Here is a 23,153-nt window from a genome sequence, read left to right on the forward strand (position 1 = left end):
GCTTCTCTCCCCGGCCCCTCTGCTATTTTTCCTTTATCACACAGTGTCATTCCAGCCCACAGCAGCTACAGTTTTTTCTCTTCTCGCCCTTTCTTCAGACAGCACTGCTTAGAAAGCCCTCTGCCGTCATCTGCTCCCTCCGCTTTCTGCCCATTTGCTTTCTGAGCTTTGTTGTATCTCTCTGGCCATGAGAAGACAGAGAGAGGTAGTGGACAGTGGGTGGGAGGATGGGGGAAACAATTTTCTGCTCCATCTCACAGCAGCTTCTCAGTGATGGAGAAGCACTTCTGTATAGGTCTTTGGTTGGTGAATACTCGGGGTCTCTGGGTTGGGGACACAGAGTGGAACTGCAGCAAGTATCTTCTGAACTGTGTTCACCTGGCCACTAGCTTGAAGTCAGGTTGAGGTTTGCCATGAGATGACAACTGGGGATTTATTGCCTCTCCCCCAGCACTATCGGCTTTATAATTACTGTCAATTCATTGATGATTTGGGGTTTAGATGGTTTTCAACCTTAGTCTTCAATGAGATGGAGAGTGTTTTGCTTTGTTTTTGATCATTTTCAGTACTGTCATTAATATTTAGTGATAAGTTGGGAGGGGCATTCCTCAGAGCTACTAGCCAAGTGTCATTCTGAGAAAGACACCCAGCCTTACATCTTAAATGGTGACTTTAATTACCTGGGGTTGCGTATTGTATACACCAACTGATTCACATTAATAGGATTACATTCAATTGGACAACTTGTTATTTTGAGAAAACACCTTCTAAACCAGATGCTTTACAAATGATCAGCGAGGACATCTTTTTGAAACTGTGTAGTCAGGTGGAAATCAGGAGTTACGGATGCTAAGCAGCTGGAAATATGTGGGCCAACAGGCAGCATGTCCAGAACTCATGCTTTCTCATTGCAATGACCCCTAAACTCCACAGTCCAACCCAGACACATGTGTTCTTTTTTTTTTTTTAACATCTTTATTGGAGTATAATTGCTTTACATTGTTGTGTTAGTTTCTGCTGTACAACAAAGTGAATCAGCTATACGTATACATATATCCCCATATCCCCTCCCTCTTGTGTCTCCCTCCCACCCTCCCTATCCCACCCCTCTAGGTGATCACAAAGCACTGAGCTGATCTCCCTGTGCTATGTGGCTGCTTCCCACTAACTATCTATTTTACATTTGGTAGTGTATATATGTCCATGCCACTCTCTCACTTCGTCTCAGCTTACCCTTCCCCCTCCCCGTGTCCTCAAGTCCATTCTCTTTGTCTGCGTCTTTATTCCCGTCTTGCCCCTAGGTTCTTCAGAACCTTTTTTTTCTTTTAGATTCCATATATGTATGTTAGCTTACGATATTTGTTTTTCTTTCTGACTTACTTCACTCTGTATGACAGACTCTAGGTCCATCCACCTCACTACAAATAACTCAATTTCATTTCTTTTTATGTCTGAGTAATATTCCATTGTATATATGTGCCACATCTTCTTTATCCATTCATCTGTCGATGGACACTTAGGTTGCTTCCATGTCCTGGCTATTGTAAATAGAGTTGCAGTGAACACTGTGGTATTATGAATTACCTCTTTTTGAATTATGGTTTTCGCAGGGTATATGCCCAGTAGTGGGATTGCTGGGTCGTATGGTAGTTCTATTTTTAGTTTTTTAAGGAACCTCCGTACTGTTCTCTGTCTCTCCATCTGTTTGAGACATGTGTTCTTGTTTGTTAGTTTAAATAGTCCTCATGCATTAGCTGACATAGCTGATATATAGATCCTCTTTTGCTTGACTTTCTTTTCTTGTGTGTATAGCACGTGGAGCATGATCTTGAATCATTGTTAAAACTTTCCTTTGGTCTATTTTTAGAAATCCGTGTCTGCATTATTGGTCAATAGCAGATTTTGTGGTGGGCAAAATGAACTCTCTTGAATGCTTCTTAAGAGGTGGTGAGACTGTCAGCTCTCACTTGTTCAAAAATGTCAACTGTTTGATACAAACAAAGGCCATAAATTTGGCATTTTAACTCTTGTCTCCTGCAACTAGGGTTTGAAGGTATTTACTAACCATTTCTTTCTTAGCCTCTTTTTATGTTAAACTTAGTTAAGTGTACAATAGTGTACTGGAATTAAAGATCACTGTCTTGTTAATATGCTTTTAATAGCAATTCAAAAGTAGCTTTGTTTTTTGTTTTTTAGCTTAACCCTGATTATCGAGATGCCCAAAATGAAGGAAAAAATGTGGTGAGTAGAATTGTTTTATATGAACAAATGGAACAATTTATTTTATATGAACAAATTGAAAAGTTAGTAGAAAATTTGAAGACTAGGGCTCTGAGAGAGATTCTCCAAGTAGAGGCTGTGGATCCAAGATAAAAAGTAAATGATGATTTGGCTTAGGTTATAAGAAGATGACCAGAAGTGGGTGTTTAGGGAGATTTCCAGAAACTTGGAGGCCACTTATGATAGATCGTTGAAGTCAACTGGATTTGGGAGGTGTGGTGGGTCTAGGTTTAGTTTTCAGAAGTTCATAGAAATTAGGAAGGAGGAATGGAATTGTGGCATAATATTAAAATAGGACAACAGAACAATCCTTTTCAATTCAAGATAATTTGGTTTCTATTTATGGGGAGAAATTGAAGTGTTCAGTAACTAGATAATTCTAATTTCTAATAATCTACAGTGTGCTACTCAAAAAAAAATTCGTAGTCTTATTTTAAAGCCAGTTTTCATTAAAAATACTTATTATTATTTATCCTGCTCATCTCATCATAATTTGGAAAGAATATGACTTAACAATGACAACATGATTTAATTCAATAAAAAATCCATAGGGGAAGGGAGTTACCAGTGGGGATGGGGGTGGGTTATGGGTGAAACTGTATGGTGATAGATGGCAACTAGACTTGTGGTGGTGACCACTTTGTAGTATATAAGATGTCGAATTGTTAATGCTGTACACATGAAACTTATTAAAAAATTCAGAAATTCAGGATATTTTGATGTGATCCAAATAAAGCCTGGACGATGCACTGGATTTTTTTTTTTTTTTTTTTTTTTTTTTTTTTGGTGTTTGCTATTATCATTTGGTGTTTCCTATTTTTTTTTTGGTGTTTCCTATTATCAATCATTTTTATTATTGTTGTTATATCAATATTTTTGATTACTCCTGCAGCTACTGTCCACTGCCCCATGGTGTCTACTGCCTTTTCTGTGTGTGACTCTCAGCAGGGCTGGATTTCTTTAAAAGCAATTTAGCCAGATATTTTGATATAAAATAGACACAGTCTATAATACAGTTTTGTTAGGAATTTTGCCATCCCTTTTGGAATGGGTAGGTATTATTACTGCCTCACCCCAGATTCTGCTCTTTGATAGAAACAGTTGGAATGTTTCATTAAAATGACTACTGTTTTACATTGGCGCACAGATTTACGTTTTAGGAGGCTATGGGGCAGATGGATCAAATAAGAATTTCTGGACCTGAGTCAACCCTGTGTGACTCCTCTCTCCATATGATTATCATGTTTACAATAGAAATAAGCGAAGTATCAGGTCACTGACCCAGTGAAAACTTGTAATTTGTGTCAAAATGTCTTTAAATATAGAAGTAGGTTTGTTAGATCCATTGGATCTTTTATTTATGATTCAATTTTATCCGCCTGTATGGGCTTTTCTCCCCCTGGTTTTCAAATAGCTGCACCAGGATGGTTGGGTCCTTACCTTCCTATGATTTAGGAAAATGCTATCAGTAGCCATGTTTAAAAAGCAAAGCATGAATCATAGTTTCTTTGGTTCTTCCTATAAGCTTGTCGATGGTCTCAATGGTTTCCAGCCAGAGACCGGACCACCAGGAAAATACCCATACAAGTGGTGTTTATAACTCACTGCACGCACACTATGGGGAACCGTGCTGCTTCTCAGTAAGAAGGTGTTAGAAAAAACGTCTTATAGGAATTGGGCTTGTGCGATTGATTTTGGGGAAGATTTAAAGAAGTGGGGCTTTGCTGTGGTTGGGAATGCTGTTAGGAAGAGGAGGTATCTTAATACATTTTATCTGTGGGTAGGGCAGGCTAGGTCTGTAATTGCTAAAGAAGCAGCAGTCGCTCATATTCGCTAGAGGAGAGGAGCGGGATTGTCATTTTTTGTGGCTTGAACACCGTTCACAGTCTGTCGGTGTTCAGATATGGTTAGGGAGTGGTGGTGTTTTGTCTTGATCCATTCCAGTCATGAAGTGACCTTGTCTGGTGTTGCTGTTTTGTGAAATTGTCCATATTCACTAGGAGAACACCATGGCCCAGCTGGAGTGTCAGGTCAGCTCATACACCAGGCCAGCTGTCGGATGTCGGGGACTGCTTTTCTCTTTGTCCAGGTTTATTTCTGTGACATTCTATGTGACTTCTTGAGCATGCCGTAGAGACAGCGGAGCTCTACTGTAGCACCACCATGACCTTGTGTAGCCTTGGACCAGTCAGATAGCTTTCCTGAGACTCATTTTCTTCACCTGTCTGATAGGATGGGGATGTTTGCCCTACATCTCTCACCTGCATGCCATGGGGATAAAATGCCAGCAGACAAATGGAAAACTCTCTGAATAAAAGATGTTAGTAGGCTAAAGATGTAAGTTGTTTCTATTAAAAGGTCATCATATCAAAGCTTCAAATTGTGCAATTGAATTAAATCTCTGGCTCATCTCCTTTTGGCTACGTACCATTTGGAGATGCTACTGATGATTCTGGGCAGAGCTGAGTGGGAGAATACAGTGAATGAAGGTTTATGGAGCAGCACAGAGCATATAAATAAGTAGTAAATCCATGGTGAAGTTTACCCTCTGTGTTCATCAAGCTTTTGGTTAGACTTGCTGAATTTTTCTCCTTTTATTCTCAAGTACAGTTTCTTTATCCTCCTCTGTAGGGGAGAAAGCAGTGTTACTAGCGATACTTTAATTGCATACAACATAGGCGGGCTTGCTTTTGTTGTAGAATTTATGGCTGGATCTCATCTGTCATCTCAGAGACACAGCCAACTGGAGACATCTGATTTCATTCCCTCTAAAACCCCTCGCTTGAAAGTAAATGAAACTGAGAATATGGAACAGTAAAGCTAACAATATGGCTTCTCATTTTATACACCATTTACCATCTAGCAATAATGATGTTTCTGTCTAAAAAAGAAAACAGGGCTTCCCTGGTGGCGTAGTGGTTGAGAGTCCGCCTGCCGATGCAGGGGACACGGGTTCGTGCCCCGGTCCGGGAAGATCCCACATGCCACGGAGCGGCTGGGCCCGTGAGCCATGGCCGCTGAGCCTGCGCGTCCGGAGCCTGTGCTCCACGACGGGAGAGGCCACAACAGTGAGAAGCCCGCGTGCCGCAAAAAAAAAAAACCAAAAAAAGAAAGAAAAAGAAAACAGAGGAACGTTTACAGTGTAGCCTGTGAAAAATGAAATCAGTTTCCCAAAACAATGCTATCTCACCTCAGATCTGGGTTCTAGTAACACTGAGTTCCCTGTGACCTGCTAATTATTTTCTTTCCTAATTTTCCCTATGTTGTCTATTAAATATCCAGTTAATATTTTTCCTGTAATTTAGAAACCTTTATCAAATGTGGCCCTCCATTTTTGAAGTTTCAGAGGTTAATGGATAGTGCTGCTGAAATGAGGCGGAGTGTGTCACAGCTCCCATTAAGACCCAAATAGCTGTATTTATTCTACAAAGAAGCCTATTATTTCCAATCTTACAAATGTACAGCATCCACAGGGACCCTGTAAATATTGGAACTGTATCAAGCCCAGCTGGGAACCTGAAAGTCGTTAGTTTTTTCTCCGTGAAAACCGGCATCTTTTCAAATGGCTCTTTGAAGGAGATTTTTCTGGAACAACACCACCCATTTTAACATTACCTTATTTATGTGGAATGTGATTTGATTTTTCCAGGGAATGTTTTTTGTCTGTGCTGCGGATCCTCAGCCTCAGCAATACTGATATATTGATATTCGGGCCAGATCACTCTTGGTTGTGGTCGGGCTGTTCTCTGCATTGTAGGATGTTTAGCAGCATCTCTGGACTTTACTCACTAGAGACCAGGAGTGGTCTCCCTCTTCTCCATCCCCCATCCCCCGCCCAAGTTGTGGCAACTAAAAGTGTTTCTGGGAATTGCCAAATGTCTCTGGGGAGCCAAACTCTCTCCCTTTGAGAACCATCCGTCTTTGTGCAAAAACATACATTAAACAGAAATGTTCTAGGAAGCATGAAACTTTGCTGAAATAGACTTGAAAATTCTATTCTGTAGAATTTTTCTTTTGGGGGAGGGTACCAGATTCTGAAAGAAGACCCGCAAATTTCTTTGAGTTTTCCTATGTATTCATCAGTGGTAAGATGATAAGGAAAAGAAAGAAAAAAGGGTCATATTGGGAATTAGTTTGAGAGCACCCGATTGTCAAGGAACCGTGGCAAGAGAAGTGTTTGCAGCTTTAAATGGCCGGGTTGTGTCTGTTCCATAAAGTCTACAGTGAGAGCCCTAGAGGGTCTGGACCAAAGCACAGATGCCTACACATTGTTATGCTGCCGTGGCCACAGGTCTGAATCGGCCCTGAAAACGCAGACATTGTTTCTTACCGAATGTCTCTGGCTCTTCACAGCAGAATTGCTACGTGATGTCTCTGCTGAAAATGCGATGACTCACAAATGAGGCAACAGAGAAGGTGTAACAGGAGGCTCCCTGCTGTGCGCCGCAGGCAGGGCCCCCAGGAGCTAGAGAAGCTGGCAAGCCATTAGCATCCTCTGGCTTCTCATACGGGATTTTCAATTTGTATAATCTGCGAGGCTGTGTGCCTTTCCTTCCAAGTGAAAATGCTAGTTTTCTAAAAGCCCAGCAGACTAGGTTAACATTCTGCAGCCCTGCATTCCCTAAATTGAGAGTGTTTTGGAGACTGAGATGCTGTTAAATTTAACACCTGTTTAAGCTCTGTTGTACCTTAATGTCTTTTCATGATGCAAAGAGGGAGGGCAGTGTGCTTCTGTAATTCCCTGCAGAGAACTAGTGTTTAGGGGTCTTTTTTCTTACTTAAATAGAGATGGAGGTTCGTAAACAAAAGCCACAAGCACAGAATTTTGAACAAAACTGCCTTCATATTGTAGAAATATAATATTAATTTTCTTGATTTTGAAGCTTGATCCATTTATTTAAAAACTGTATACTTATAACTCATTATTCATATTTCATTATTTAAAAAATTCCAAGGGGCTGGCTTGAAGTTTGCTGTCAAACTGCTATGACAGCTTGTTAAGCAAATTAACAGAGTACAAGAGATTAATAGCAGAATGCTTAAGACTATAGCACTGTTTTAAAAAACTTCTAAATGTGTTAGAAGCTCTTATTCACACCTAAACAATTGTTATGCTATTTATAAATGGAACTTATCTATTCATTAAAGCTTTTTTCCTCAAAGACCTAAGCAAATTATTTGGGGGTCCATTCCACTTATCCTAGGTAATTAAAATTAAACCACAGGTCTTAAATAGTATGAGCAACTTAGAGTGACCTCTTTTAGCTAGCCCTAATAAGTGAGGTTTCTCTATGGAAAAGATTTTTATTGTTCACTGTAAGAGTGTCAAAATAGAGAGGTCTTTGACTATATCTCCCACAGGGAGATATTACCAAGGGGGATGGGGTAGGAGGGCAACCTCTTGCAACCTGAATCTGCTCTCCTTTTATAAGTCTAGAAAATTCATTTTATTAGCCTTTCAAAAGGGGGAAAAGGACAGTACATACAGGAGGATTGATTCCACTAAATGAATTCACAAATGACTGATGTATAAAACACAGTGCCAACTGTCAGTTGCTAAGTAGATCTAAATCCTTGGGTCAGTTAGTGCATTTTCTCTGAAGGAAAGTCTGTATCAAAAGCTAAATTATGATTAGAAGTTTGGCATGGAGAGCTCAGGAAATTAGATGACACACATGCCTTTCAGGGATATGGAATTCCTCCAGGAAAACTGGAATACTAATTTGTTTCATCTACCCTAGCCTGCGGTGAGAGAAACTGTCAAATTCTTGTTCATTGACTCTCCATTTGTTTAGGTTACATGCTTATCTTCCCTTAATAAAGCCTTTCTTCAAATATGGTTCAACGTGATTGATTAGATTTTATTTTCCTTAGCTAAAATCATATTTTAATTGTGCCTTTCGAATACTCCATTTAAACCACTTGTGCTCAAATCCCTGTGCCTCCATAGTCACAAAAATCCTTTGAGTTTTTTTCTACAACTGACTGATCTCGTCCATTATTTCTGCATTCTTACATTCTGAGGCAATCTCCCCTCACATGTATTAATAACACTCATTATGTTGGTGGTTCTTTCTTTTGGCCGCAGTAGCCTTGCCAAACCCAGAAAAGACCTCTTTCATAATATTTCTCTGTGACGGTAGCTCTCCTCGTCTCTTTCTCCCCAAGTTTTCATGTTAAGATGTAATAAACAACACACTTCCTTTTCTTTCTTTCAGAATGAGCACTTCCTCTTCTTAAATCTCCCCTTTCCTCTTTCTCTGCCTTCTTCCTCATAGAGTGACTATTATCTTCAATTTCAGACGTCACCACCATTTTTACCACTGGGAAGGAGTTCATAGTTGTACGTGGTATTCTACTGGGCGTAGATACGTAAGAAGATTGTGTAGATCTTCTTAAGACCTTCTTGACTCAGTTATTCGGGGTCAGGCAGAAGTGTGATTCCTGTGTCACCATGACATTTCAGAGCCTCCATGGAAAACTGCTCCTTTGCTATCCAAATCTTAGTATAACACCTGGATTTTCATGTTGAGCTGCATGGCAGAGATCAACGCAACGACACACTTTTCTTTCATTGTTTTAGTGAGTTTGTTCACTCGTTTGTTCCTTCCCTCCCTCCCCCTCTCTCTCCCCGTCTCTCCCATCTTTCCTCCCTCCCCCCTCTCTTTTCTTTTCTTTCCTCCCTTCCTTCAGTAGCTTTATTGAGATATAATTCACATACCATAAGAATTCTCATGTTTAGAATTACAGATCAGTTGTTTTTAGTATATTCACAGAGTTGTAAAACCATACCCACTATCTAATTTGAGAACATTTTTACCACGCCCAAAAGAAAGCCTGTATCCACTAGAAGCTCCTGGCAACCTGGATGTACTGTCTCTATGAATTTGCCTTTTCTGGACATTTCATAGGTGGAATCATGCAATATATGGCCTTTCTTTCATGGCTTCTTTCACTTAGCATAACATTTTCAAGGTGCATGCAGGTTGTACCATGTATCTATACTTCATTCCTTTCATGGCCAAATAATATTCCATTTGGTGCATGTACCACATTTTGTTTATCCATCGTTTGGATGATGGTTATTTCTACTTTCTGGCTTTTATAAGTAAAGCTGCTATGAACATTCAGTGCAAGTCTCTGTGGGGTCATATACTTTCATTTCTCTTGGGTAGATACCTAGAATTAGAATTGCTGGTTATATGTACAACATTTTGAGGAACTGCCCAACTCTTCCTAAGTGGCTATACCATTTTGTGTTCCTCTAGCAATATATGAGTGTTACAATTTCTCCACATCTTAACGCTTGTTATTGTCTGTATCTTTGACTATAATCATCCTAGTACATTTTCCTAATTAGTAATGATATTGAGCACCTTTGCATGTGCTTCTTGGCCATTTGCATGTCTTCTATGGAGAAATGTCATCACGTCCTTGCCTCAATTTTTATTTATTTATTTATTTATCTATTTATTTACTTATTTATTTATGGCTGTGTTGGGTCTTTGTTGCTGTGCGTGGGCTTTCTCTAGTTGCGGCGAGTGGGGGCTACTCTTCGTTGTGGTGCACGGGCTTCTCATCGAGGTGGCTTCTCTTGTTGCGGAGCACGGGCTGTAGGTGCACGGGCTTCAGTAGTTGTGGCACGCAGCCTCTGTAGTTGTGGCACGCAGGCTCTGTAGTTGTGGTTCTTGGGCTCTAGAGCGCAGGCTCAGTAGTGGTGGCACATAGGATTCGTTGCTCCGCGGCATGTGGGGGATCTTCCCGGACCAGGGATCAAACCAGTGTTCCCTGCATTGGCAGGCAGATTCTTAACCACTGTGCCACCAGCAAAGTCCCTTCTCAATTTTTAATTGGGTTACTTGTCTTTACAGCTATTCAGTTGTAATTGTTCTTTATATATTCTGGATACAAATCCCTTATCAGATATATAATTTACAAATATTTTCTCTCAGACTATTTTTTTTAATAGACACTTTTTAAAGAGAGTTTTAGATCCATAGCAAAATCCAGTGGAAGGTACAGGGGGTTCCCACATACCGCTGCCAGCACACAAGTACAGCCTACTGTCAACATTCCGCACCAGGGGGGTACATTTGTTACACTGGTAAACCTGCCTTGACACATCATTATCACCCAAAGTTCAGAGTTTACATTAGGGTTCTCTCTCAGTGTTGTACATTCTATCAGTTTGACAAAAGTATAATGATATGTATCCACCAGTATAGGATCATACAGAATAGTTACACTGCCTTTAAAATCCTCTGTGTTTTCCCTATTCATCCCTCCCTCCCCCAATCCCTGGCAGTATATTCACAGTATATTTTTATTGTGTTCATAATTTTGCTTTTTCCAAAAATCATATTTGGAATCACACAGTATGTAGCTTTTTCACATTGGCTTCTTTCAAGATGCATTTAAGGTTTCTTTGTGTCTTTTCATAACTTGATGGCTCATTTATTTTTAGTGCTGAATAGCATTCCATTGTTTGGATGTCCTACAGTTTATTTACCTACTCACCTACTGAAAGATTTCTTGGTTGCTTCTAAGTTTTGGTAGTTATGAATAAAGCTGCTGTGCAAGTTTCTGTGTGGATATAGCTTTTCAGTTCATTTGGGTAAATAACAAGGAGCATGATTGCTGAATCATATGGTATGGAATGTGTTTTGTTTTGTGTAAAACCACTGAACTGTCTTGCACAGTGGCTGTACCATTTTGCATTCCCACCAGCAGTGAATGAGAGTTCATGTTGCTCCACATCCTCGTCAGCATTTGGTGTTGTCAGTGTTTAGGATTTTGGCCATTCAATAGGTGTATATGGTATCTCTTTGTTTTGAGTGATATCTCATTAGAGAATTTGCTATTCCCTAATGACATTTGATGTTGAGCATCTTTTCATGTATATATTTACCACCTGTATGTCATCTTTGGTGAGGTGTCTGTTCAGGTCTTTTGCCCATTTAAAAATTGGATTATTTGTTTTATTATTATTGAATTTTAAGAGTTCTTTGTATATTTTGGACACCAGTTCTTTATCAAATATGTCTTTTGCAACAGTTTTATCCAAATCTGTGGTTCATCTTCTCATTCTTTTGAGAGTGTCTTTCATAGAGCAGAAGAAACCCGTTTTCATGAAAACCAGTTTATCAATTATTTCTTTCATGGAAATTGCCTTTGGTGTCATATTTTTCTTGTACACTACTATTTTTCTTCTAGTGTCCACACTCATTTCCCTTTCTTTCTCCCTCCCTCATTCCTTCTTTCTCATTCCAGCTATTTCTCTTTCTTTAGACTCTTTCTCCCAACCCACTGTGAGAGTTGAAATATAGGAAATAAACAAAACTGTACAAAGGCTGTCTAAATTTCAGTAGGGAATAATTAAAGACTAATGTTTTCAAGACCCACAGGAGTAAATCCCAAGTTATAGTATTTCACTAGACTAGCTGCTGCCAGAGATTTATTTGGAAGAAGTCTTTTTAGCTCACAGATGATCTATAAAGATCCTTCCCGTGCTTGATATTCCATGAGCCTAAGTGGTTACGTTACCCAGGCAGCCTTCTTTCCCGACTTATTGGTCTGGCCAGACTACTCTTGTTGGGTTATTTAAAGACATTTAGGTTTTCCTCTCTCAGGATGTGATGGTGTTTTTGCCCTTCAAAGACTGTTGTCTTTAGTTCACAGACTTCCATGCCCTCAATGCAGATCATTGTGAAATGGGTCTCCTGACCCATGAGAATTTTTTTAGAAGACCTAAAGAAGGTTTTTTTTTAAAAAAAATAAAATTTATTTATTTAATTTATTTATTTTTGGGTGCATTGGGTCTTCGTTGCTGCGCACGGGCTTTCTCCAGTTGTGGCGAGTGGGGGCTACTCTTCATTGCGGTGGGCGGGCTTCTTATTGCGGTGGCTTCTCATGTTGTGGAGCACGGGCTCTAAGCGTGCGGGCTTTGGTAGTTGTGGCTCGCAGGCTCTAGAGTGCAGGCTCAGTAGTTGTGGCACACGGGCTTAGTTGCTCCGCGACATGTGGGATCTTCCCGGACCAGGGCTCGAACCCATGTCCCCGGCATTGGCAGGCAGATTCTTAACCACTGCGCCACCAGGGAAGGAGGTTCTTAACCGTGAGTTCATGCCTGCCCTTTGAGGAGTGACTAATTCAGTGCTTAAGGGCTGCAGACCAGGCCGCTGGCTTTGGTTAATTTGGACTGAGGCGTGGCTAGTTGAATATGGGGTTGAGCATTCACTGTAGCACCCACTGCTCCCCTTGCCTTCCTCTTCCCCCCTCCTTTTTCCCTTTTTATTCCCTCCTCTCCACCTCCTCTCCCTCCTTCCTCTCTCCCTCTTCTTCCCTCCCCCTTTTTCTACTCTGGTCCTCCCCCCCATCCTCTTTCCTTCGCTCCTTCCCTCATCCTTCATCTCCTGTAGGTAACTGCACTCATGTCTTTATTTAAAGGAAATAATGCTCATCTTCCTCTCTCTTAAATTTTTTTTTTTTTTTTTTTTTTTGCGGTACGCGGGCCTCTCACTGTTGTGGCCTCTCCCGTTGCGGAGCACAGGCTCTGGACACGCAGGCTCAGTGGCCATGACTTATGGGCCCAGCCGCTCCGCAGCATGTGGGAGCTTCCCAGACCGGGGCACGAACCCATGTCCCCTGCAAGGGAATGGTTTTGGTATTGTGAGAACTTTTGTATAAATTCAGAAGTGGGGTTTGCTTACTGCTTTTGCATTTCCTTCTTTCCTATTTCCCTATACTCACTTCTAGTGTATGGTAAGTTAAGTATACCTTTTTCTGATGAATGAACATAGTTCACATTTGCTGGTAAGAGACAACTGTTATGAGGGTTAAACCACCTGGGGAGAGTTTTCCAGAGCCCTGTCTTCATATAAGTCTGAACTTAGATCTCTGCAGAAAACATATAAATCAAAGATGACAAGATACCAGATACTGCTAGCCTATGTGAGATTTAGCAGATAGCAATCCTGTTCCTTCTGAAGAACACTGGCAGTTCCTCTGCCCAGTCACAGTTAACTGGTGCTACCAATTTGTGCACCATTTACAGAAGACACCAGCATGAAACTGCAAGGGTTTACTGATCCAAGGAAAACGATTTTCACAGTCTTGGGATGGAGCTTCAAGTGAATGTTTCGGAATGATCAGGTGTAGTATTTCATTGTCATGGCAGCCTTTAAAGAAGTGCTTGTCTTTCGATATGGATGGCTTTCATTTGCCTTTGAGCATCCCTTCCCACCTATTTTCTTTCAACTTCCTGTGATGGTACAATGACAATTTTTCTCTCTCATTTTCAAATTTAATTTGATTTAATAATTATATAAATATATATAATTTATATATATAATTATATAAATATTAAGTAATTATATTTATGTACTTTATTACCAAGCTTATATTACATTTGCTGTATCATGTTTTGGTTTTCTTATACATCAGATTCTTCCATGGGACGCTGGAACTTGGGGAAGTTCGAGCGAAAATACATAATCATCAGTCTTGTGTTGTTTTCTGCTTAAAATGGTAGGAGTGTACTAGAAATATTGACTGAGTTTCACATCATCCTGAAGGCTTCTATTCCATTTGACTTCACTTTATATTACATTATAGTATGTTCTGGGATCTAATGGACTGAGCCGATGAACTGAACGGGGATGTTGCTGTTGATTCCTCTTCCCTCCAAGTTAATATCCCAATGATTTTTGGGAGTTAGGCAGGAACTCTGAAACACTTCCATGCTTACTCTTTAATTTATGAACTCTAGATGAGTCAACACACTACTTCTTCTCTGTGTTTGCTTTAAATGTGGAATGGTCCGAATTACTACTGTGACAATAGGTTTAATACCAGGGAAGGGATCAAAACCACTGGGACTGTTAGTGCCTTGGTAATTTGCCCAGGTCAAATCACCCCTCTGGAGTGTGTGACTTATCACTGTTAATAATGATTACCGGAAAGGCTCTCAGGCCCGATCTGTTCTTTCTGGATGATGTGAACTGGACATCACTATAATCCAATGAAGAAATAAATGCAAATTTAAAACTTATCTTCCAATTAATTGGAGAGTTTAGCAAGAAACATATAAAAGTAAAAAAACCTTGTACTTCCTCAACAGAGAGATGGAGATCTTCCAACTTCAAAGAAGAAACGCCAGGCAGGGGAGAAGATCATGTACACTTTGGTCTCAGTCCCACATGGAAATGACATTGCATCCCTTTTTGAACTGGATGCCACAACTCTTCAGAGAGCGGACTGCCTGGTCCCAAGGTAAAAAAAAAATATGGTTAAACAGTAGTGTTTCTCTGAATAATTTTACTGGCAGGTAAGGAATAAAAATCATAATCTTAGTATAATTTTTGTGATATAAAGAGAGCAAGCATAAGTGAAGAACAAGAGTTAAAAAAATCATTCCTCTTTTGTGAGTAGATTAACATAGTTTGTTTTATTCTTAAAAATAATTCAAATGTGCAGGACAAAAGAAATTCTGAAAAATTCATAAGAATCATTTATTCTTATTACTTATATGGCCTGTGGTTACTAAAATAAAAAATGATCTTTTCCATTAATAGTCATGGCATTTATTTTTATTATGTCAAATTTCAAATTTCATTCACTCATCATCCACTTGTTCATTTATTTAGTCATTCAGTCAACAAATCTTTAAAAAAAAATTATTTATTTGGCTGCGTTGGTTCTTAGTTGAGCACTCCGGATCTTTGTTGTGGCATGTGGGATCTTTTTTTGTGGTGCACGGGCTCCTTGTTGTGGCCCACGGGCTTCTCTCTAGTTGTGGCGCGGGCTCCAGAGTGAGCGGGCTGCTCCTTGTGGCCTGCGGGCTTCTCTCTAGTTGTGGCAGGGGCTGTAGAGCGTGGGCTCAGTAGTTGCGGCACGTGGGCTTAGTTGCCTCACCGCATGTGGGATCTTCGTTCCCCGACCAGGGATCAAACCCACGTCCCCTGCATTGGAAGCCAGATTCTTAAGCACTGGACCACCAGGGAAGTCCTTCTGTCAACAAACCTTTACTGAACATCAGTTCCATTCCAGGCATTGCCCTTGGCACTGGGAAGAAAACCATGAGCAAACTGGTTATGAACTTAAATTCAAATGGGAGTGGGAGGCAATAAACACATAAACATAAAATATAAGGTCAGGTAATAAGAACGCTTTGAAGAAAAATTAAAGAGTATGGGGAGTTCTATTATGAGACCTCTGATTTAGGACATTTGAGAAAAGATCTAAATGATTTGAAGGGTCAAATCCTCTCCATATGGGAGAAGTGTTTCAAGCAGCAGGAACACAGAGTGGAAGAATCTTGAGATTTACTAGGTGTGCTGAAGGACCAGCTAAGAGACCAGTCGGCCGTCTCAGCGAGGGAGGGGAAAGGAGATTGTTAATGAGGGAGTCAGAACATAATGTAAGAGAGTATTTTACATTTTTCACTTGGATTTGATTATTTTAATTAAGATTTTTTTGTTTTGCCTAGAGCTGTCTATTTTCCAGCAATAGCACTCTGATGCGATCTCTAGATGCATAGAGGAGTTTTGCCCATATATTCAGGTCTAGTGGAATGGTTCTAAATTGTCCTTGGTAGAGCATGATTGTCTCGGCCTTGGGCAGATGGCAGTGGTTAGGCTGAAGGTACCTGCTGAAAGTGCAGGCGTTATTGTGTAGGTTACTTTCAGGGGAGGTAAAAAGTTGCTGTACTGACACTGCCAAGAAACACTGCTCCTCGGACTTCCTCGGCTGTTTCATGGCTGTTCTCATTCATGAGAAATGTAGCTGAGTCCACGGCCATACCACCCTGAATGTGCCTAATCTTGTCTGATCTTGGAAGCTAAGCAGAGTCAGACCTGGTTTATACTTGGATGGGAGAAATGTAGCTGAATCTTGGCCTTATATGAGCCATCTCTCACTCTGTTGTACCAGTAGAAGCCTGTAAAGAAGTCCCCTCTGAAGGTTTGGCCTGATGCAGGTCTTTGACCTTCTCTTCTGAGTATTGCATCTTAATAAATCCTTACTCTGACTATGCATTTTAGATTTTAACTCAGCAAGAATAGAGTCCTTCTTGAACTCTAACCAAGAAAGTTTGCTTAGGGAAATGATAGAAAGATCTTACTCTAATGTGACTAGACCCAAGACAAGCCCCTGAGCCTCACTTTATATGGAAGGGTTCATCTATTACTGTTTCAGAACCGCTGAAGCCCTTCTTAGTATAGAACAGAATTTTGTATTAACATAGATTCATTTGTCATTAATTGTTTTAAAGCTAATGCTAATTAACACTTAATAATGACTACTATTATAACTCTGGAGCGCTGGCTGTGTGCTAAGCACTATGTCAGCTTCTTTATAAACGTCTTATTTAGTGCTGGCAGCAACTCTTACAGTTCAGGAACTAAGGACTTAGAACAGTGCTTTTCAAGTTGCCTCTAAACTGGAATCACCTGGGCAGCATTGTGCCCTCTCCATGCTCTGGCCACACCAAGACCAGTGAAGTCAGAGTCTTGGGGGCAGGATGCAGGCTTTACTTTTAAAAATCAGTACCCAGGTGATTCCAATGCGGGGTCAAATACTTCTCAAACTTTACACTCTGTAATCAATGCTTCTCACACTTTAATGTGTACTGAACCACCTGGGGATCTGATGGCAGCTCAGATTCTGATCTGCTTGGTCTAGGGTGGGGTCTGAGGTCTGCATTGCTAACAGACCCTCACATAATGCTGATGCTCCTGGTTTGTGGACTAGACTTTTAAGTATCAAGGGCTTCAGCAGTGGTTCCCAGTCTTCGGTGTGCGTTGGAATATCTGGGGATCTTTTAAAAAGTACTGATGCCTCCTCTTACTCCCAGACATTCTGATTTAAATGGTGTGCGGCGCAGCTTGGGCAATAGGGTTGTAAAAGTTTTCCAGGTGATTCTAACGTATAGCCAAGTTGGGGAACCACTGGCTCAGTGTGATTAGGTTGATTGATCCTTGTCAAGCTCATGAAGTGGAATTTGATCCTGGATTGTGTGAACTCAAAATCTGTACTCTTAACCACTATGCTACTGTGCCTTCATATTTTAGACATTCAGATTATATCAAGATTTTAACAGTGGATTTATGTGGTGTGGGTCCTTGCAAAATTATGCTCAAGTGTAGTCTCTTTAGCTTGGAACCCAGCCACCTAGGTTGACTCCATAAGCAGTTGTAGAAGGTCCAGGAGTAAGAATAGGGGGAACGGGGGGCTTCCCTGGTGGCGCAGTGGTTGAGAATCTGCCTGCTAATGCAGGGGACATGGGTTCGAGCCCTGGTCTGGGAGGATCCCACATGCCGCAGAGCAACTGGGCCCATGAGGCCATGGCCGCTGAGCCTGCGCATCTGGAGCCTGTGCTCCGCAACAGGAGAGGCCGCGATAGTGAGAGGCCCGCGCACCGCGATGAAGAGTGGCCCCCGCTTGCCACAACTAGAGAAAGCCCTCGCACAGAAACGAAGACCCGACACAGCAAAAATAAATAAATTAATTAATAAACTCCTACCCCCAACATCTTCTTTAAAAAAAAAAAAAAAAGAATAGGGGGAATGACACAGAGCTGAATAATCTATGGCCCCACTTTCCAGATGCTTAAAATATCAATACAATGAGGAAGATAACTGAGTCCAAGTGACATCTCCTGTATAATTCCATGCAGAAGATAAGTGGTAATACAGAGGTATTTCAGGATTGGACCTTTGCTGATTATTTGGACAAGGATTGGACCTTTGCTGTTTTAGATTTTTGAAACAATCTCTATTTCTTTTTTTGCACTTAATTTATTTGAAACTTTGTTCACGTCTTGATAAAGCATTCTAATATTTCGTTCCAAGTGTGATAGGCGGTATAGCAGGCACCTCTGTGCAGGGCAACAGAACATCTATTACAAACATACCATGTTTCACAGTGCTTTCCCCTGGAAGAGCAGACTCTATACTTTCTGGCAGCATTTTTTTTAGTCCTGTGGGTATTATTTCCTCTAGAATATGTTCTTTTATTTTACCTGATAGTCGACAAGGTGGATCTTTGCAGGGGTCTCTTTTAGAAACACCACGAGAGGGTGTGGGACTACCACTGCATTCACCAGAACGGTCAGTTACCCATTCTCTAGCTACTGCTAACAAAAATTGCTTGTGAGACATTTTATTCAGTGCATTAACTCAATCTCTATTTTATCTCCTTTTATGAATGAGAAGAATCATGATGTTTGAGAATGAATCTCTTTCCCTGAAGTCCTTGGCGTTTTATTTGATTTTCTCTTATTGGCCTTAATGCTTTCTGCCTCATGTTATATGATTTATTTATCTTATCTTTCCTACTGAACTTTCAGCAACTTGAAGGCAGAGAACTTACCTCAGTGGTTTTCTTTTAATAGATACTTTATCTATTTTGTTAAAGAAATAATGATAATAGATTCACTAAAAATGATAATATTTGAGCTGGATGAAGCTCTAGCTGTCCTTTCTTATGCACTCTCTCTCAGTTCACATATACTTGATTCTTATTATTTCTGGAACATGAATTAGCAAATACTGACCCATTGCTTCTAAGGGAAATGCAGAGTTAGGTTCCTGCAAGCCTCTGGGCACAATATTTTTGTCAATCAATCAATACTCAACCTTATTTTATATGTGTTTCTGTTTAAAGACACCTTATTTAATATATATTGTTTCATTAGCGTTGAATTCACGGCCGGCATCACTATAACTCATGCCTGAATGAAGCATCTCTTATATGAGTTATTTTCTCCATAATGCACATCACAGCCTTGCTCTATAGGAACACAAGACAACACTTCAGCACTATGCTTAGGACTGTTTTAAACAATGAATTCACTAACAATAGACGGTGAAAAACATGGCACCAAACAGACCACAGAAAGACACTTGTTGACAGTATGAGAGCAGAAACCAGAAGGAAGAGCATCATGTTGTTCAGCCTCACAGGGAATCAAATTTTTTGCCACTCCGTGTATGTCTGAGAATGACTTCCAAAGTGGCCCAAGTGTTGATTTGGGGGTTACAGATAAATTTTTGTGAGTAGGCAAATTCACAGGTATGGAATCTGCGATTAATGAGGATCGACTGCACTATGTGCTTTTACGTGCAGATGATTAAACCACAGAAGGGACTACAATCAGACAGCAGTTTTAACTCAGATGGTTACATAGTCAGTGCTTCTTACTTTAGTATGCATCAGAATCCCCTGGAAAAGCTGGTAAAATCCTGTTGGATCTCACCCTCAGAGTTTCTGATTCAGTGGACTTGGATGAAGCCTCAGAATTTGCTTTTCTAACTAGTTCTCAGGTGATGCTGATGTTGCTGGTCCAGGGACCAGATTTTGAGAACCACTGGTTTATGTAATAATACTGCATGCTTTGAAATCGCCTATAGTTCAGATATTCCCCTTAAACCAGACTGATCTACACTTGAGTCAGTTACTAGTCTAAAAATATATTTATATTCATATCATGTATGAAACTGGTAAATACGTTGATATGTAAGTGTGCTAACTTTTTATAATCTGTGTTTTTAATACTATTTTGCTTTTAGGAATTCATACGTTCGATTAAGACATTTATGTACAAACACGTGGGTAACCAGTACTAGCATCCCCATAGACACAGATGAAGAGAGGCCTGTTATGTTGAAGGTAAATGTTGCTGAGAATGGTTTACTTTTCAGCCAGATGTTGTGTGAATAGGATTAGGGGGTGACTGACATGTTCTTACAATTGAGCTTCACCAGTATTAGAGATTATTGCAACTAATTTCGTCAAGCACTCATGCCTACCTGTTGCTTTAGGTAGCTGAACTTAGAGGCTTGACTGCAGCCGGGCTGTGATTCAGGAAGATGCAGCAGAGATACCAAAAGAGTGGGAGCAGCATATAGAAAGGGAAGAAGATTCTAGGAGGGCATTTCCTCTCCTCTGTTGAAACTGAAGCAAAGAACATGTGTGAAAGGGATACATTTCTAGTCGGGCTTTGAAAACAAGGCAGGAAATGGGCACAGGACATCTGTGTCCCTACAGCCTTTCATAGTGGACGATGCATGTAGGAATTACTGTGTTTGGATTCTCTACTCCTGTTTTGTATTTCTTAAACAGTACTAAGATGTGTTAGTAGCTGAAGAATATTGCATAGTTATTTAGTAAAACAACTAATCTTAGTGGAAAAACACATTGCAGATCGGAACTTGCCAAACAAAAGAAGATAAAGAAGCTTTTGCCATTGTGTCTGTCCCGCTGTCTGAGGTCCGAGACTTAGACTTCGCCAATGACGCAAATAAAGTGCTGGCGACCGCAGTTAAAAAGCTGGAAAATGGCACAATAACTCAGAATGAAAGGAGGTTAGTGACTTTTAAAATGACTTTTAAATCATACAGTCAGTTGTCAACTCTTGCAGTAGACCTCGGGTGAATGAATGACTCTAAGGGAATATGTAGAATGGTCTCCATAGCAGCACACCTGCTTCTGAATGAGCAGACCCTGGTGAGTGAATGAAAATGGTGACATTAAAATCTGGTGGAATATTTACTTTTTCCATTGTAGCTTGGCTTGAACACAGTTGTTTTTAGTTACTTTCTGGTCTTTCCTTTTAAATGTTTCATAAGAGATGCCTTTTGCTGCACTTGCTTTGATATTTGAGTTGGGAGTTCTAAAGGTCCTAAAAGAGGTTTTGTGTTTTTCTGTTCTTATTTATTCAAGATACATTTCTCTGCTCAAGTACCACAAAGCAAGCATGTTATATAATACCAGCAAACAATCTGCAAAGTGTACCTCTCTACCTTGTAACTCCCTCAGAGAAACTGGATCTTTGATTCTTCAACTCTGGTTTTGGAAATAAGTGAGACAGAGAATGAGATTGATAGCCATCAATCATTTCCTCCCTAATTTATGTTGGTGCCATGTTAGGCACCGTAAATATATTTCTCTAGTCCTTCAAACAGCCCTGAGATGGACATCACTCCCATCTTACATAAAGGGAAATTGAAAGGTTAAGCAAATTAGGTAAGGTCACACAGTAAATGGGGGATTTAATCATGTGTGGTTTTAAAGTCCATAGGTTTCCAACACACCAGAGCACAAGCATTCTCTGTATTTCTCCACTTCATGGTCTGCTATATACCTTTCAATTTGAACAAGAAAAAGCTATTTACCAATTTCCCAGGCATTCATACGTTGGAACTCTCATACACAGCTGGTGAGATGATAATTGGTATAAGCACTTTGGGACATAGTTTGACAGTAATGAGCAAAGTTAAAGAAGCACTCTCTCCTCATGTAAGTGGAATCATGTAGTGTTTGCCCTTCTGTGACTGGCTCATTTCACTAAGCATAATGTCCTCCAGTTTTATCCACATTGTCACATGTGACAGGATTTCCTTATTTTTTAAAGTTGAATAATATTCTTAGGACAGTTTTCTTGTGCAAACTGTCAAGATGATGAATGAAATAGGTGTGTACAGATGGAGAGGGAGGGTGCAGATTGCTGACATTAAAGTATTGACCTCCACATTTTGGTTCTCCTAATATCACAGCTGTGGGGAGTCAGAACCGAGAGAACAGCCGACTGCATGATTTGGTTCATTTTCTTAACTGCATATGTAATCTTCGGATGATAATAAAGTAGATTATACAAAAACTGAAAAGTTGAATAATATTCTATCATAGGTGTATATTACACTTTCTTTATACATTCATCCATTGATGGACATTTAGTTTCCATATTTGGTTGTTGTTAATAATGTTGCAAAATAGTCTAACTCATAGAAACAGAGACTAGACCGGTGGTTGCCAGGGGCTGGGGGGAGGGAGAAATGAGGAGTTCTTGTTTAACGGGTATGAAGTTTCATTTATACGAAATGAAGATCAGCTGTACAACACTGTGCCTGTAGTTAACAATACTGTATTATGCACATAAAAATTTAAAACAGTAGATCTCATGTGTTCCTAACACACATGCACATGTGCGCATGCGCGCACAGACACACACACACACACACACACACACACAGAAGCAAATAGTCCATGACTTACCAATTCTGCTCCTAGGCTGAACATTCTTGAACATCTGTCCAAAAGAAGTTTCTATATGTGTGCACCAGGACACAGTTAAGAATGTTCAGCCTTAGTCTAAATAACCCCAAACTGAAAACTGTTAAATGTCCATCACCAGTTGAATACAGTTTTGGTATCGTCATATGGTGGAATACATATATAACAATGAAAATACATGACCTACATCTACATATAACTACATGGATAAATCTAATAAACTTTCGATTGAGTGAGAACAAGACACAAATGTATTCACCGTAAGATTATTTGTAAAGTTCAAAATCAAGCAAAATTGAACTCTTTGGGGTTTAAGAAATTGGCAGAACTATAAAGAAACGCAAGGAAAGAATTGTCACAGAAATCAGGATGGTGTTCTCGGGGGGAGGGATTTGAGGAGATTTTTTCAATGTCCCACTTCCTACTCTGTGTGGTGGCTTGATAAGATTCACATGGTAAGCATTCCATAATGAAACACATATGTTTTATGCACTTTTAGATCTCTGTCTTACAATACAAAGGAACAGAAAAATCCAAGTTGCTTCCTTCCAGCCCTATCAATAGAAAAAGTCATAAATATGCAAACAAATGGAATAGTTATTTCTCAGCTTCCTCTGTTCTTACCTCTGTTTCCCCCGTAACAAACCTGCATTTGAAAACCACTCTTGTGTATGCAGTCGACCTCCAACCCCGTCGGGTGAAATGAATAAAGGCCACAAGCTGAAGCAACTGCTCCCCTGTTCTGGACGGCAGATAATTAAATATCAGAACTAAATTGTGACAGACAATGGAATCCCATGTGT

General features: G+C 40.2%; 1 protein-coding gene across 1 annotated transcript in view; it reads left to right on the forward strand.

Annotated features, from left to right (window-relative positions):
- ITPR2 (inositol 1,4,5-trisphosphate receptor type 2) overlaps nt 1-23,153 on the forward strand; it is a 540,309-nt gene that overhangs the window by 137,337 nt on the left and 379,819 nt on the right. The window contains exons 10-13 of the mRNA XM_082634919.1: nt 2,197-2,241; nt 14,399-14,550; nt 19,848-19,947; nt 20,482-20,642. Of these exons, the coding sequence (XP_082491045.1) occupies nt 2,197-2,241; nt 14,399-14,550; nt 19,848-19,947; nt 20,482-20,642 (458 nt within the window). The remainder of the gene's footprint in view (nt 1-2,196; nt 2,242-14,398; nt 14,551-19,847; nt 19,948-20,481; nt 20,643-23,153) is intronic.

Source organism: Mesoplodon mirus, assembly GCF_964341445.2.
Source record: "Mesoplodon mirus genome assembly, chromosome: 11".
Classification (NCBI taxonomy): Eukaryota; Metazoa; Chordata; class Mammalia; order Artiodactyla; family Ziphiidae; genus Mesoplodon; species Mesoplodon mirus.